This window comes from Rhizophagus irregularis, chromosome 12, assembly GCF_026210795.1.
Source record: "Rhizophagus irregularis chromosome 12, complete sequence".
In the NCBI taxonomy this organism is placed as follows: Eukaryota; Fungi; Glomeromycota; class Glomeromycetes; order Glomerales; family Glomeraceae; genus Rhizophagus; species Rhizophagus irregularis.
Window position 1 is genome coordinate 495,867 of NC_089440.1, and position 19,551 is coordinate 515,417.

Here is a 19,551-nt window from a genome sequence, read left to right on the forward strand (position 1 = left end):
ATCAAGAAATACATTGCCTTAAATGTTCATCCATAGGTGGTGTGATAAAAGAATTCTAAAAAAATTGCCTTGTTGGATTAAAGTTTTAATATATTTTATATTTTAAAAATTTAAGTTCTTTTGAATTGGAAACCACTATACAATTATTGCAATATTATGGAAGAAAATTGATATAGTAGCAATCAGAAATAATTTAATGCTTTAATAAATTATTAGGCTTCAAGATCTTATCAAGCAGAAGTTGACCATATAGTAAAGAATCAAACCAAATTAAACTTCAAAATTTAAGCAATAGAAGTCAACTTGAGATATATTAAATATATCAGCACAAAATATTATTCAAATACCATCAAATTGATACCATACGTGTTCTATTAGATATATTTGATACTTTTACTTGTAAATTGGATAATTTAATATACCACAAATGTTATACATTCTAAAACATTTTGCAAAGTAATTAAAAATCATGATCTTATATTATAAGATGCCTACAAATTTTAGTATAAGAATATTTTTTTTACTATAACTCTTTACAAAATAATTTGCAAAACTTATGTTTAGATAAAGTAACACAATTCTATACAGGAAGTGTGGCTGTAATAACTAACTTCCCACTGGAATATATTGCTACTTTCTCTGTAGTCCATCAAGCTATGAAGGACAATCCATGGATTGAACAGGATATTTTAAGAAAATAGTAAATGGCGCCATTTCTTTAGCAAAAAATGAATATTCCCAAAGTAGCATTACTCTACATTCACTTCTTCACTATATTTTTTTACTTTCATAACTTTTCAAAAATTCTTATTTTATTATTGTTGCACATCGCTCAGCTATATCCAAAAGAATAACTCAGCTCTATATTCAGTTGATATGGATAACAAAATGAAAATTCAAGTTATTTATAAATGTTTATTACATAAGCAAAGAATACAATAGTTCAAGAATCAGGCTTATTGCTGGTATTTTTAGAAATAGTTAAAGATTTCAATGATAGTTTATATTATAGCTGTGTTGTAGATTGTTAATCATTGAATGAAAAGCAGCTGACTATTCTCAAGCGAATAGAGTTCCATTGCAGTACATTATTATCAAATCCCTGAGTTGAACCACTTAGATTTTTCATTAGGGAAACTGCCAGTACAGGTATTAACATTGAAATGAATGATAAAAAATTGCATACATTGGCTATATAGAAACTACCATTTTTACTATCACACCACTTTATTAAGCACACTAAACATTAATAATGAAACATATATGATTTGTGTGTTACTTATTTATATAAGTAATTAATTGAGTATAATGTAGAAATGGAAGAAAATTTTAGAACAATCATAATTGACTACAAAAACATAATATTTATTATAAAAATATTGTCAACAAATTTTTTATTATTCTTGATACAAAAAATTTTATCTTTTGACCATTGGTCTAATGATACAAAGCAAAATGCATAGTTCACAGCATCATGATCTTTGCATATTTTTGATTTCCACCCCTTATTATATTAGAAATATTTCTTATAAAAAAAAAAATTTCAGACAATGGTCAATATTTCCTTTGTCTTTAAAATCATCATCATTGATATAAATCATTTCATCTACCTGGATCAAATAATGAACTTGAAAGAATGAATCTGGCTAGGCAAGAAATATGTTTGCAAATTTTGTTTAGATATGAAGGAAAGTGAAATGGTCCTAGTAGAGATTTCATGACTATTTTCTCAACAAGATAAAAAGTCGCAGACTAGAAAAAGTTGATCGATATAATATTGGATTTTTCATCATTAACCTAATAATTAATATTTCATATTACACTCATTTTATTTATCTTGACTAGCAAATATGTGGGTTATAATTGTTTTCTTTTGGAAATCACTGTATTAAAGAAGATAAAATTATAGTATAAGATTAATTACTAAATGAAAATTAGAAAATACATATCCAATCACATAGAGCTATTGAAAAGAAACATATATCTTTCATCTTGCATATAAAAAAAACCAAAACGAAATAATAAAAAATTTAATACCTCAAAGCACACTTCAAAAAAGATGAGGGGGATGTAAAATTAATTACCTGATTTGACTTAACCCACATCCCTTATCCCCTCTTCTTATCCTTTATTTAAGAATAAATAAAGCAAGAAAAGGGATTTTTTAAAAAGAAAGATATACTTTATTTATATTTTATTTTTAATATATGAATATAAAATCAGGTTATAAAGTCAATTTAATATAATCTGGCAAAAGTAATTGGAAAAAGAAATGGAAAATAGCCAGGAATATATGGAAACTTATGTTAATTAAATTAAGTAATATACGAATTGTTCAGAATTAATTGAGCAATTAAAACATTTTTCTTAATACTTATTCTTTTTCAAAGTAAAAGAAAATAATACAAAATTTATTTAATAAGTATAATATAATATCCAACAGTTACCAGCTTGTATATAACAGGGTTAACAACATACAGTATATGAGGAAACTGAATAGAAGACAGGTAGACGAGATGGTGCAAAGTTTACATGAATATTTTATGAACTACTCTAACTATATCATTATTATTTATCACTTAAAACAGAGGAATAGTACTATACCAGACTAATCTTGTAATATAGGACAAAAATTTCAGCTGCTCAAAACACATGGCCTGAAATAAAATTTATACAAATTGCATAATTGAGCAAAATGATATTAAGTACAAAATTTTCATATATTATGGCATTTTATTGGAAATTTATAAAACACTTCAAAAAACTCCATTGTATTTAATAGATTTTAGGGATAAATTTATATTAATATTGGTGATTTCTTTTAATTTCTGATGAGACTTCTTCAGGCACAGCAGACAATTATGCAGTAAAGTTATTTGAGAAAGATAATGATGAATGAAATTCATTAATTTGATTTATTATTATTGAATCATATTTGTATTTCTACTTAATAATTCAGTTCATAAATTAATTATTCTAAATAGAGTATGAAATTGAGGTGAAGATATCATTTGAACCTTTTGAACTTCCTTCATCTTATCTCCTCCTTTTCTAGGTGCTCCTCTCAAGAAGATAACAATCAATTCAAAAATTTCTAATTTAAGTTCCAATCCATATGACTATCCCAGCTTTATAGTAAGATGTTTTAACCAGATGGAACTCAACATATGAAATGATAGAAGTAGAACTTAGATTAAGCAAATTTATGGTTTTATTATAATTTATATTTTTTTAATCTCATTAGTATTATTTTGGGTATTTAATAGAATTCAGATCAAAAATCTCAAAACAAAGGTTGATAAACAAGGCAATTCAATGTTTGATGTATTAGTATTATATTAAGGTTCAATATAAAAAGCCTAAAATTTTTAAAGTATCTGAAAGATCTAATTTTATTTGACAAATAATTCTTCTAGCAAAACAATATACTTTAAATACTGTATGATTGAAAAAGCACCAATCCCATTCTCTAAGGTACCAACAGTTGATGTTTATCCATTAATTCATACTTTAATGATGTTAAGATATGCAGTCACAAGTACAATATATAAAATAATGCATTCTCAGAGTTCAGAAGATGAATATAATAGTGGTGGCGATATTTTATCTTTGGATTAGTAATTATAAAAAATGAAAATCTTAGAATTTATACAAAAATACAAAACATAAGTGAATAATGGAAGCACTTTTGATAATGAGATGAAGCTATGAATAGCTGATACACATCTCATTAAGAAAAATTTAGAAGGCATTGATTTGGCACTTTATGGCAAAACCCAGAAGCAAATACTGTTTTTAGTGGTTGAATTTCAATCAGTACAAGTTTAAACCTTAATATAATAGAATTGATCTGACAAAAAATGTCAAAATTGATAAAGTTGAGGATACAAGTTTATTTCGTCTAACTTTTCAAAGGCAGAAAGTTGTAAACGAAGAAAGCTATCAGTAGAGTAGTAATTAATTACAATTTAATTTGGGTATTCATTATGAACGAAGAAGATATATTCAAATTTTGTTTTTCATTAATAATTTAAAAGATATTTAACCACATTATAGTTTGTATGAAAAATTTACTTAATACTCTTATAAGGTGGAGGGTATCAAGAAGATGGAATGACTAAAAATATTCTATGGAATATTAGTCTTAAAGTATATTACTTTATTAGCATGAATTGAGATGTTTATCCTACTCAAATCCCAAGAAATACATTAATAGCATATCTTACTACACCATAATAATTACAAAGCAGAAGAGTGGACTTTATGGATAACCTTATATTCTCTACCTTTATTAAAAGATCATTTGCAAGTAAAATATCTTAAAAGCTGATCTCTATTTATTAAGACTGTTAATAGATCACCACTTGACTACACTTTTAGAAATGCTAGAAAAAGCAATAGTAAGAATTCTCAGCAATAAACAATTAATTACCTTGATGAAATTTTTGTTCAACATAAAGTTCTTAAAAGCCAGCTAGACTCAGAATTCATATCAACCAATATGCATAATTAATGAAATTGTGAAAGATACAAAAGAAAATACAATGTAAAAAATTGGAGTAGAATAACATATGAAGTGAGAAGTAGTAAAAGTAAAATTCCAAATTGGTTTACACAAACAGAAAATAAGTTGATTAAAGACATAGACACGGAAGAGGAAATTACCATCAATTGCGGAAAAATTTGAGAGATGTTTATAGTTGTTATGAGGTATATGAAGGTCATTATATAAAGAAATGTATTTTTCTTTATTTTTTTTTAAAAAATAATCTTGAGGAATGAGGGAATAGTTAAAAGTTATTTGGAAGATTTAGAAAACATATTTAAAGAAACAAATTTAGAACATTTATTAGAAATCGATAATAGGTTTGACATAATTAAAAAAGTGTTCATGAAATTTAAAAGATAGTTTAAATTAGAAGAGGACTTTATAAAAAGTTTAGAATATAGTGAGAATGAAATTTACATATTTACAATAATGCGAGTAAAAAAGATAATAAGTGTAGTATTGAATAGGTTAAGCTTGATGCTATAGGGAAAGTATTAGATAAGAATTATTTAATAGTAATGAATAATTTTGACATGGTTGAGTTAGAATTAATGGCAATATTACAGCTTTAATAACAGTTAAATTTAATAATAGAATCGAAATTTATACAGATAATCTGGGAATTAATAATATATGGAACTGAGGAATTAATATGAACAACAAATGTTAATTCAGTTTCATTATGGAAAATGGTCTATAATTTTGTAAAGAAAAATAATTTAATTGTTCAATAAATAAGGTTAAATCTCATTTAAAAAATTTTGGAAATGATATAGCAGATTGATTGTGCAAAGTGGGTTTACTTGAATATAATAATAATCATAAAATATTTATTAATATCAATGATAATGTACCATTATACCATGGAAGTATATGGTATATTGGAGAGGATTAATGGTTAAAGCAGATATAGATATTGTCACATGATTGATGATCTTGTCAATTTTGTAGAACAATGTAGATCTATGTCACCAATGTCGGGAAAAAAAAAAACTCTTTCCCCTTTCCGTTTTTTTTTTGTTAAAATTCCGCAGTAACCTATTTTCTCACGAATAAAAAATTTTTTTCAAGAGGAGAGGACCACGGGGTGGCCTCCACGGAAAGGCTTCCTCTTATCTCAACCGTCCCTTGAAAGAGTCAGAGATGGAATATAACACTATCTCTAAAGAATATATGCCACTAGAGGCTATTTCTTTCCCTACTTCACAAAATATTTTTCAAAAACCCACTTCTCACATTGAATATAGCTTCCTTATTTCGGTGAAAAAATTTCACGTGAATATTAATAATCGTACCGGTTATAACAAGATTTATGAATTTAGACGCTCAAAAAGTTACTTTTTTGAGCTGGCCGATCAATTTTCAGGCACCAATGATATTCACCTCATCATACATACAAATGATTACATCATGCAGACTAAACCGATTCGGTATACCTCAACGAGTCCATTCCCCAACAACAAATACCAAATTAGTAAAATGCTCACGCACTTCTTTTCCTTACAACGAGTCATACCACGACGTATACAACAAAGATATTTTAACCTTATCCGCCGCAAGCTATTGGATCAGTTTAATATTATCCGATCACGTGCAGGCAGTATTCTCTTACCCGATAATGAAGATCACCCTCACCCTGGAAGTCAACATAACAAATCTTCCAAAACTTTCTTCAATTTCTCGTACAAGAGATATCGTTTTCACTTCGGCTGTTATATACCTTGCCAACATTTAATGACTTTGAAAAAGTCCAAAGACCTATCTCTTTGCCATATACCTAGTCCTTTTGTCATGACTAATAATCGTCATGCTTGTGTCGATCATCAACAAGAGTTCTTCCGAACTCGACTTTTCCATTTTACTAAACACAATAGTCTACAAGATCAAGTTTTGCTTAATTCCAAAACTTCCCATGCTACACACCTCTACCATAGATGGAATGAAGGCACTGAAAAACAAATTTTTTCTCGACGCCTCGGCATTGAATACTCTATGAAATACCTGGCCGCCAGCAATAAAAACATCATACGCTCTCGTCACCGTAACATGTACCTTAAACGGTTATATAATTTCAAATTTATACCCTCTCCTAACTCAAAGACTAAAAGGAATCAACAGAAGCGTTTCGATAGAATTTGCAACAGAGTTTTTAATACCCGTTATGATTCAGCATGTATTGGTTTCGAAGTGAAACTTAAAGCTGCTCGAAAAAATCATTTTCTTTTTCACAAAAGTCAAACTATTCACAAAACCCTCTCACATCTTACTTACTCACGGAAATCAGCAATTCCTGATGCTGATGCTTACCCATTTTACATTCCGTTTTACGAACCGATTGGTGGACCTCCGGCCCCTAAAGAAGACCTCTTATTAGACGAACCCAAGATTGCGTTCTCCAGCGTATTCCACGTTGATGTTCCTATAAATGCACCCCAACTTAAATTAAATTCATCAGAAATCTCGATGAATGATTTTAACTTCAACAACTCTACAGACAATTTGACGTCAAACGATACTATTACTTTTTCACCACATCCTGCGCACGAGATGATTGCGACAGTGGAAAATTACAACCCGTTTGGAAAGTCCTTAGGTGATCAATTTACACCTTTCGTCCCTAGATCTCCCATCTACGATGTATACGGACGTTATTTACCACCTGATTCTGATGGATGGTTACGAGTTGTTAAAGACTCCTACGTATCAAGACAACAACCCGACCATGTGGCCGAGTTACTGGAATTACAGTCTAATAGGCGTACTAAACTCAAGCCTAAAGAATTTCAACGTCGGCTAACTAAGGCCAAACGTGATGCAACTTTACACCTTTATCACGGCACTAGCACCAAACACCTTCAACGTCGTCTAGACACTACGACCCACCTTACCAAACTACAAACAGTGCATGACCGGTTCATGAACTATGCAACCGGCAACTGTTCAAACAATCGTTATCAGCGTGAACAAAGACGTTACGTTACTTATTTTGACTCCCTCCCAAAAAGATACATGCTCCCACACCTCGAGGACATCGCTTATAATGACACTTCTGACGATACCAAAAGCCTCGAAGTTCGTCCCAAGAAACGGGACACACTTACTAACATCTACGATCATTATCTTCACAGAGACCAAATTAAACGTCTACGACTGGATATGGGTTACCCTATTGACTCCCCTGTTTCTAGTTTGAACAAATCTTAGATTTTGTTAATTTTAACCTATTTTATGTAAACATTTGTAATGAGTCCAAAACTTTAATAGTCCTTTTTCCTTCATTTTACACTAATCAACCTTACCCCTTATTAGCGTAAAAAGAAGTTTAACTAATTTAGAACAATTAAAAATAGTGTGAACCATTCCACCTCTGACAGTATTTACAGGTGGTCACCCTGGTGGGTGAAAAGAAAAATACGGGCTGTTTCTTTTTTATGTTTCGGTTGTTTTAGACTCCAGGTTATGCTTGATTGTTCTATAGAATAATGGGCAAGACGACCCCTTCGGGCTTCTCCTGAGAGGTTGGGTAAAACACTAGCTTAGAATTTATTGATCTTTTAGACCATGTTTATTCCTATTTAGCGTTCGACTCCAGTCGAGTCTATATCTTAAAAATAAAAATAAAAATAAAAATATGTCACCAATGTCACGAATGTTAATGTTTATTTTATTTGTTATGATATTTTTGTTATATTAAAATATGTAATAGATTTATTATAAATAACGCTCTGCTTCATTGCAGTGTTTGTGAGCATTCATTCTTGGTTTTAATATAAGAAATACTTGGTTTGTATATAATTCTTTATTCGTGTCTGATTGTACAGTACGCAGAAATAAATCACCGGCCACATGATACTGATCGATTTTAATGCAAAGTTTTAAATTTAAATAATGTGATAATTACTGCACCAAGTTTAATAATTTTATTTTTTATTTAAAAGATAAAGGCTACAACTTTTAACTAATATTTCATTGGATGACTTTAGCTTTTTATAACAGCAGCAATTTGATGGGCATACTATTAACAAGATTTTGATATTTATCAATATCTATATTTAACCATTCTTCTTGAAGTATTTCCCATAAATCTTCCTCATTTTTTAGTAATGGGATGTGTGCCCAAACCCATCTCTCTAGTTCGTCCAATTGTGCTCAGATCTGGACTCTGTATAGGCCAAGGAATACTATCAACCTCATTTTCTTCTTTCCAGCTTTTAACTATTCTTGCAGTGTGCATAGGCACATTGTCTTCTTGAAATAAATAGTTTTCCTGGTCATCCAAGTCATCTAGAAATGGTAAAAAGTAATTTTTCAATATATCTACATACACTGTGACTATTACTTTTCCATCTAATTTTCTGATGGACCAAGGTTATATTTTGTGAAGCATCACTCCTTATTGACCTGACTTTACAGTAGGAATTAAACAATTCACATCATACTTTTCATGAGGCTGCCTCCAAACCAATCTTTTGCCATTTCATCTGAACAATTTAAACTTGGATTCATCACTTCAGATCACACTTTCCCATTCACCTGTCCATTCTCTTTGATCTCTACCCCAGATAAGCCTTTTTATCCTATTTTCTCACTTGCAAATGGCTTTTTAACACCAACTCGACTATAGAAACCTTGCTTGTTCATGAAGGTACTTACTTAAAGTTTTTTTACAGACATTTTTTGTAGTTGAATTAACAAAATCTTCACGTAGTTCTCCAAAGTTTACTTTTCTATCTCTTTTAAGAATGTTTGTTAAATGCTGAATGTCTCTTTCAGTCAAAATTGGTGGTCTGCTAGGTCTAGGTGGAACTTTATATCCATGCTTTCTGTAACCAGAAATAACATCATGAACAGTAGTTCAGGAATGGTCTAAAGCTTCAGCAATCTTTCTCTCGCTAAAACTACATTTCCAGGCTCCAACAACTTTCCATGTTCAAAAGTATAAAGTTCTCTTTTTTTAATCAATCGGAAGAGTCTTGGCAATACGTGGCAAAAACTAGGGGTAAATTGATAATAAAATGATTGACTTATTATGTTTTTATTTATTTTATTTCAAAAGAAGGATAATTAACAAATAAAAGTATTTAGCACCATAGTACAAAAGGAAACAGTCTAAATGTGTAAATCTCTAACTAAAATTATAGCTAAAAAAAGAAACAATTAATCATCTGACATTTGAATTTGAAAAAAAATGAAAATATTTTTGGGTAAAATATCCCTAATTTACATTCTCTAAAGTCATAAAAACATAATTTTTTTGTAACATGTGAATAGTCACCATCATTAAAATAATGATTAATTTTTGAACGTCTTTTCTTGGACGAAGTTCCAAAGTTTTAGACTTTTAGTATTATTGGAAGTCTCTCCCATATTATTGGGAATAAATTCTAACTTGCGATTATTCCAAATCAGATGGGTAGATTTCACGGGATGATGTTAGTCCTTGAATTTATCAGGAAAGGTATTTGTGAAAAGATTGAAATCCTCTATAAATTCTTCTAGATCCTTATCATAGAAAATACCATTGTCTGTACTAAAGCGGTACCAAAAAAAGTCTTGTGGTAATATTTATTAAAATCCATATAATAACGTATCAATTCCTGTCGACGAGAATAATATTGTATTGACGTATTTGTGTCACAAGCCTGACTTATGTAATCATTATAAGTTTCCTGATCGATAATAGCTAATCGATCATGCTATAAAGTTGAACGTTTATACTTTTTCCCCAAAGTGGTCACCCTTAATTTGGGTGATTCTGATGATAAAGCCTGTTGAATATTCGATTCATTCGCAAGAGGTGTCATAGATATTGCCATAGGATTATGTACAGTCAACCCTTGTTATAACGAACCCTAAGTTCCAGACCTCAACTTCGCTATAGGGCTATAGTGAAGATTTTAAGAGATTTGATTGGTTAATTCGTTATAGCAAGGGGAAATTTATTATAGTTGTCTGAAAAATTCACTATATCAAGGGTTCGTTATATCAAGGTTTGACTGTAATTTGCTAATCTGATCATATGGAAAACGGAATAGAGGAACTGTAGGTACAGGTTTGATTAGAGAACTATTAAAACTTAAATGTTGAATCCTAGAGCGTAAATGCATGTCAATGTAGTAAGAAATCTATATCAAATTGACATGAATCTTCATTGAGGAATGCTTTTGTTTATTATAGATCTGCCAAGTGGCTCATTGAAATCGAGTCAGTTGTCTTGAAGAGGTTTGAGAATTGAAACTTAGATTCATTGTAAACTCACTATATTTTTTCATATACATATTTCCTTTAAACTCATTTGGAGTTATGATTGATGAAAGGTCACATGTGATGATGCGTGAATTATAATGAACACTCAATCTATTCAAAAAAATATGTTTTTTTGTCATTTTGATGTAAGATTCATGAGTGATATTAGCATGAATGCTTTTGTGAGATGTGACTTGAAGAGGGACACGGTGATGCCGATTGTATTCAGAAGCGGGATCCAAATTATGGATTATTTGTGAGTGATGTTGTATACAAGTATGTCTATTATAATTTCTGACAAAAAGATAAGAAATAGCACATCTGTGATTCTTCACTTAAGGAAAGCTGTCCAAGCATGGGTGATTACATGCAACATAGATACCAAAATGAAATCTGTATCTTTTGTAAGAGAAATTAAAAAAAGTCTTTGTTGTGTTGTTAGAGAAAATGATTTTTTGATCACGTGATGTGATATAATTAATTCTATCCAATAATTTGGTGCGTATTAAATTAAAATATTTATTCTGAATACACCAAGGAATGACTTTTTGTTTCAAAAAAAAGTGCGTGAGGCATTTCGATATTTGAAATCAATGATTAGGTAATTTGCTTGTTGAATAGTACCAAATCGGAGTAGTTAACAACTTAACATATAATAATCATTCGTGTAAATCTTGAGATGAATTTCATTGGCGTCTGGAATTTGATTGACAACCTCAAAAAAGAAACTTTTTGAACGCCTAAATTCATAGATCTTGTTATAACCTGCTTTGGATGCAGCGGTCATGTGAAATTTTTCAAAAAAGACCAAGAAAGAAAATGAAGTTAAAGGTGGAGGTAGTGGTAAAGGAGTGTTGACTGTAGTAGTCGATAATATATTATCCTGTGGTTGTGTATTTGTATCCAAAACTATATTTTCAGCAAGTCCGTCTTCGCTAGTATATATGATATCGGATGGAGAGTCCAACTATCTATATGGTTTAAAAGATTCGTATAAAACTGAGAAAAAATCTATTTTGATGTGGTTTGAAGAAGTCATATCCCTAGTGTATGGGTTAGAATAAGAACAAAAACCTAGTATTGTGACTAAGGGCCTCTTCCCCTTTGAAGTTTTCTTAAAAAACTATAAAAAATTACTGTGTGCTATTTACTGCAGAAAACTAACAAAAATAAAAAAAGGGGAAAGAGTTTCCCTAAATATTATGATGTAGTATAAAGTATAATAAATTTAATTAAAGTATATCCAACCTGTGAACATGATTACATTATCAGTTATATATATATATATGTCACATGTTATATATCTTTTCTAATAACCTGACTAGCCGACCTGACAATCCTAACAATAACAATTTTCAAGTGTCCACTATATTTTGTAATAGATGTCTTAACCACTTAACCATCTTAACCGGTTAATTAACTGGTTAACCTTAACAGGTTCCAAACTCCATTTGCCTTCAATAAAGTACTCCTAAATTTAAAATGAACTTTCTAAATTCTGTAATATTTCTGTGTCACTTACAGAAGTTCTATCTTTTCAAACTGTATCATTCAGATATAAATAAAAATATAAAAATAAAAAGTATAATAATATAAATAAAATACATTTTTAAAATTTCCAAATTTATTATTGTTATCGATTCTTAATTAATTAATATAATATAATGGAACTTGTAAATACAAATAATGAAAAATTTTTTGACCTAACACCAATATTAAAATCTAGTCCAATACCAATTAAGGGACAAATCGCCACTCAACCAGAGAATTTTAATAATGCCGATTTACGCAAATTATCGCTAAAAATGGCTAATACTCCTTTTTTACCGGATTGTCATATCATCATGTGATATGATACACAAATTTTAAAGACGGTAATTTATAGTGACAATCCTAGCTAAGCCACTTGCAAAGTTTGAAATCGCTAGAGTTTCACATCTTTGACTTTTCTATGTAGGAACGCAAGATTCCGACGGTAAATTTCCTATTAACCCAAATATTGGATGAAAAATTTTTGAACATTTTTCACTATAACTAAGCTATATTTGGTTTTTTATTTAGTTTTTAAATCTTTATTTAGCTTTATTTGAATCTTTTTAATATTCACATTCTTTGTTAAACTTGTACAGTTTCTACTAAAACTACATATGTATACCTATAGTGCAATATTTTTTTTGGACATGAAAGTTATTGTATACTGTTTTTTTTCACTTATTGGAAAAAATTTATAGTAAAGAACAAGAAATTCCAAAAAATTTTTTTTTATTAATTACAAAGCCCATAAAATTAATTATAGAATGTCGATCATTTTCTCCTGTTGAATGACGATCTGTCTCTTAAATTTATTTCTTTTAATGAATTTGATACAAATTGTATTTATTGTGAAGAAAAATACTTCTTTGTCATAATCAAAAATATTGCAAAAAATGTTTATCATGTTATATTAATGATATAACTGATAATAATATATATACTTGGACATATATTACACAATAGTTTTTGGATGTAATGAATATGAGATAAGTAATATAAAAGTACCACAATGCATTCTATTGAATTTTAAATATTTCGTGTACATTTCTTATGTTTATTCAAATAGAAGGATATTTATATAAATACTCTATTAATAAAATAAGGTGATTTAAATCTGAATATAAGTCACATTCACATGATATTGCAACAATTTAAACCTACAGACATAACTTTTTGAATAATTTAATAAGGTGTATCCTAATAATGTTTTCATTGATAAGTATGTTTTACCATAACATTTTATGATTAAAATACATATATTGAAAATATTTTAGTTAAGCGTGTTAGAATCGAAGTTCTAAGAGAAATTAATCAAAGTAATAAAATATCATATGTTGCATTCTATATAAAAATATAATTTTATTTTTATGCTGATCATTCAATATTACTATTTACTAATAATCAATTTAGAAATAAATCTGTATTAACCTTAAATTCCTTAAATTTGATGAGTTTATCAATTTATGCATGATATTAGGCTTAAACAAGATAAAATTTGGTTAGTAATTCTTAGAGATTTTGGATTCATTTCATTATGGACTCATTTTATTACACAAATTTACAGAAATAGTAATGACTTATTGTATTTGTAGAGTATGACTCATTATTACTAATAGTGATTTATTGATATCTATTGTTTGATCATAATACAAGCATGTAAGAATAGAAATATCAATAACTTCTGATGTAAACCATAATATCCTGTAATTAATAATGCTATTATGACTAATAAATATTAGTATTTATTAAATTTTGTATAACAGTTAAAATTATATGCATAAATGATACAATTTTAGCTGGTCTTTAAAATTTTTATAGATGAGTTTGAACTGGATTCAAGTTGATTTGAAACCTGAACTGAGCCACTTGAGTAATCTTATACAATATTTTAACTTTATGTTCTTTATGTTTCTAATACAATTATTCATATTCTTATTAAAATAAATCTGTTAATTTTAATAATAATTAATATTGATACAATATTGCAGTATCTTACACAATTTGCATAAAAGTTTGTGTAAGGGAAAATATATAAAAAGTCTGATTAAGGCCCAATTTCCTAATCAATCTACTGATAAAATTTTTAATAAATCATCAGAATCTTTACCTTTTTTCCTTTTCTTCATTACTGCCTTTCCTTCATTACTATTTCACATTGCTTGTCTACAAGCAACACAAAATTCAAAATTTGTAATCATGGTTGATATTTCGCTAAAACAACTTTATGATGAAAAATATATTGAACAAGGGAATATATTGTTATACAATAGAATTTATAAAGATGTAAAGTTTACATATGAGTGCAAAGTTTGTATTATTTATTTACTGCTATTATTGTAAACCATTATGACAAGCTTTTCTAGAATGCAAAGTTTGTATTATTTATTTACTGCTATTATTGTAAACCATTATGACAAGCTTTTCTAGATTTTGCTGAATATAATTTTTTTTTGGGTTAGATTAAAGATATCTACGAAAAGAAGTTTCTTGTTGTTCTCACTTCTGCTGAAAATATGGAAATGTTATGCAATAGTTTAATTGATCTTGAACTGTATATTCTCCATTCAGATATCCACTTTAAAGATATTTTGCTGTCTACTGAAAATCCTTATGATTGGTTTTCTATCAAAGATAAGGATGTAATTAAAGGAAGCATTACTGAGTTAAAAAACCAGTATGTAAAAGACAACACAGGTTAGTATTTTAAAATATTTGAAATATTAACAAATAAAATTATCTTCATTAACACATTATAATACATATTAAAAACAATGAAGCAAAAGAACTTGGTAGACGCAAATTATACCCAATATTAGATCCTTACCGCTCCAAATTTTTTGACAAGGTTAAAAATAATTTTCGGATGCAATTTAAGAAATTTTCTTTTTCATATGTGTGTGAGGCATTGGTAGATGATAAAGAAGCTATAATTGTCTTTATGGATCAACTGGAAGAAGCTTCTGTACATTTACCAGCAAAATTTGAAGGCTTTCTTGTATTTATTTCTTATGAAGTTTTTCAACTACATTAACTGCTCATTCTATAAAGTACTTTTACCTAATGAATAAATTATTCTTAATTGTATCTAGTGATGTGGGTGAAACCCTAAATATTTAGTCATTTTATGAAATTGAAACTAATTTAGTCATTCATAATTAAAAGATAAAATGCCAAAACTAATTTTTTATGGATTTTAACTTTAATATATATTATATAATTTGATTATTAATAACAATGAATAATCATTTATAGTAACATATTCTTGAAGTAAACTTGCAGAGCAGGCAAAAATACATCTATTATATTATTTTTTAATATTATATATTCACTCCTATGTGACTTATTTATATTCCAATTTGATAATCTCTTAATTCTTTCTATTGGGTTATTTATTATTACAAATTTAAACTAAAAATATTTTTTAATTATATAATAAATTTCATTTGTATTTCATAATTAAAAAATATTTTATAGTTTAAATTTGTAATAATAAATAACCCAATAGAAAGAATTAAGAGATTATCAAATTGGAATATAAATAAGTCCCATAGGACAGCATACTGACAGTACATTTTTCTAATAAGAAAAGCAGGATTATTTTTATATACAAGTTAATTATACTTCATACACTTTCTTGGTTGGCTATTAATAGATCTAATCTGTCTGCATCCATTTTTTTTGATTATGATGTCTACTTTGGGACATAAATTGAATGTACTCTTGAGTACTTAAACGGGCTAGTTTTATTTACAAAAGAATCTTTTGTCTATCAATACATCTTAAATAATTATAGTTTACATATCAACTGATTATAAAACTATAAACATAAATATCTGATGTCATTAAGTCCTAAAATAGGTACAAATTATATAGACATACATTTCTATTTATTCAAAGATAAAAGAAGTTGTAAATGACTTTTTGGATAGATGTTATTTGAATAAATATTTGGCATTATATTTGTAACATAACTAGACCTCAATAACATGAAATTATTAGTTAAATATTATTCAAATTTGATAATATTTACTATTTTACTATAATTTACTTTCATAATTAAATATGAAAAGAAAGAAAAGTAGATAATTTTTATTAAATTTAAAACAAATTTTTTTAAAAAAAATATTTTATAATAAGATTTATTTTTAATATTTTTGAAAATCTTTATACAAATGTTTAATTAAAAGGTATTGACAAGATATAAATGATACTTGCCAACTATAAATGGTTGGATTAGATTTCACATAATTAAATTCATTTGATTTTATAAAATCTTTTAATTATTTTTAAAAATGCCAAATTTTATATAAAAATAAAATTAAAATATCAACAATTTGTAAATGTATAATACTTAATTAAAATACATATCAAATAGTTAGTTATATATTACAGAAAAAAGTATCATGCTTTATTTATTTTTAAATATTAAACACCCACCTTATCTGAGTATATATCCTATTCCTATTATCATTTTCAAGAATATTTTAGAATTTATTATTAGAAATTATTAATAAAGACTACATGCACATTAACATATACTGCAAATGATTTCAAGGCATGTCCAATGAATTTGAGATTGCATATATAGTCTGCATAAAATAATTTAATTATAAAAAGAATAGATATATATAATAATAAGATATTCATCATATATTGAAATATAATACATAATTATTAGTATCAACTTATAAGCTTAATAAGCTAATTTATAATAATTTATGATATTAGTTATTGTTTTAATTATTTATATTTATGATCTGAGAATTATTATTAATATCAGATTAAAAAATTTTTAATAAATACAAATATCAAAAAGAAATGTTGCAATAATTATCTATTCTGATGCAACAAATTTCAATTAGTTAGGTGAGTCAAGTGAGCATTCAGTTTACTTGACAAATACAAGTATATAGAAGGAGTAACATATTTGAAAGTCAAATTTATGAACTATTAGTATCTTTCGTGAATCATATGACTAAATAATGAAAAGGTACATTATCATAATGTAAATAATCACTATTTTACAAACCCATACCTGACTTTACATGATGAGAGGTTCCATCAGGAACTCTCAGACGAGTTTTGGCAAACTCATTACAGTTTTATTAATAATCAAAACTTTACCAGTAGCCCATATATTAGAGCTAAATTTTAATTATAATGATTGGTTATTAAAATGTTTAGAATTTATGTGTATTCTGAAATATTTATAGCCAGAAATTGATGATTAGTGTAACTCAGAAAACGTGATTCAGAGATATAACTAAATGACAAATATTTATTATGCTCACTATAGTCTAAGAAAATCATTGATTATGAAAGGAAAATCAGTAATATAGCAGGTAGAAGAGTACAATAGTTCCAAAAACTTGTAATATGGTGATACTAGTATTTTTTTTTGAATGCAGGCATTTATGATAGCCTAATGAGCCATTTATATTTTATTCTATATTCTTAATTAGCAATATACTAATAATGATATTCAAAAAATTATTTTATGCATCTTTACAAAATAACTACAATTAACATTATTCAGTTTAATAATAATAAAACTTTAATTATTTATGAAAAAGTACACTAAAATAAGTCATAATAAAATTTATTATTTAAACATTATTTAGTAGCAAGATATGTGAAAACAATTCCAGAACCTCAAAAATATTCAACATTCAAGTTGACCATTATTTGTACTGATGATTCTGATGCACTTTTACTTTGATTTTAACATTAGTACTGATACTTGCAATTTTTTTGAGTTTATTGAATTGTCATTAAAGTAAATGATGGAAAGTCTTTTAGTCCATTTGTTATCTATCCAATTAGTGATTCAGCTTTAATAAGCTATTCATAAATATAGAAGAAATAAACTAGCTTCAAACCAAAGGTTTCATTAGTACGTAGTCTCCAGATTGTCCATATTCACAAGAAAATTGAGTTATGCATAATTGTTTGTATTGATTTTTAAAGACCAATTCCAATGACTTAAAATGATTTTTATTACATATATATGTTGTGCGTCAGATGCCAATTTGCATCAGATGACGCTGGCCTACATTATCGGCCCAATATCGTCCAATATTATAATGCCTTAAGTGGGTTGGCCAGCATTAATAGGCCAGCCATCACCTGATGTACATCAGCTGTCAGCTGACGCAAATCGGCATCTGATGCACAACATATATACAGGTAATATGTTACCAAAATAACTTTATTGATTTTGACTTCAAATTTTATAAAATCATACCACCATTACCATCAAGATCACTAATATTTTAAGTAATGTATTAGTATTCAATGGTATGGAATGAATTTAAAAATGTAAATGGAGTAATGGTTACCATCACGATTTAATAATGATGTTATTTACCAATGCAATATTAAAAACTTAGAATGAAACTAAACTAACAAGTCAAAAAGAAATCAGGAATTTTAAAATAAATAGAATAGGTCTGGCATGAAAAGAAAAATTTAAGAATAAATACATTTATAAACATTATCTTTTCAAATAAAAATTTACATACTGTAGATCAATACAGTAATGCATAAACTGTTAAGATTGAGTGTAAAATAAATCAAATGGTCCTTCTATTTATTAAACACTAGGAAATGGAATGATCAGGGACATTTTTCCAATCAGAAATGACGCAGCGTAACAAATGAAAAGACTCACATGACTGATCGATTTTTTAACCTAATTCCTAAAGTATAATTTCCTACACTTCACTTTGGATAATTAACTATATAATGGAACTTTCATCTCAAATGTTTATTAAATAAATATCAATGTGAGCAAGTGAAGTGGCTTACTGTGCACTACTAGCCGTTGTCAGCAATGAATTTTCAAATTATTTTATATAGATTTACCTTGATCGATTTGGTTGCATATCCAAGGAAGCGATCCACACAGATTTATTTCTGACTGCTAATCTTATTATTGATAAATCTAATAAGTTATGTGCTTGAACCTTGAATCCAGTGATCAATACCTTCGTGAAAAAAATTCCTGATCAAGAATGTTAGCAATAAAATAATAAAGAAAAGGCAATAGCAATTCTTTCCCAATGTTTGATACTCATCATGCTAAGATACAATCTCTTTACATTTATAAAATTTCCCTACACTTAGTACCTAGCAAGAAAATGTTTTCTTACCCATAATGATTTGTGTCCCATTTATAATACCAAGATCAAACATGTGCTAAGCTTTCCTTAGAAAATTTCTTT

The 19,551-nt window shown here is 27.8% G+C and overlaps 1 protein-coding gene across 1 annotated transcript; it reads left to right on the forward strand.

The window, feature by feature from the left end:
* Positions 1-14,524: 14,524 nt before the first annotated feature.
* OCT59_003693 (uncharacterized protein) lies at positions 14,525-15,359 on the forward strand (the record flags this gene model as incomplete). Its single annotated transcript, XM_025310364.1, has 3 exons — positions 14,525-14,635; positions 14,788-15,022; positions 15,106-15,359. 3 exons carry the CDS (start codon positions 14,525-14,527, stop codon positions 15,357-15,359), a joined length of 600 nt encoding a protein of 199 aa, XP_025183073.1.
* Between the last annotated feature and the right edge of the window lie 4,192 nt (positions 15,360-19,551).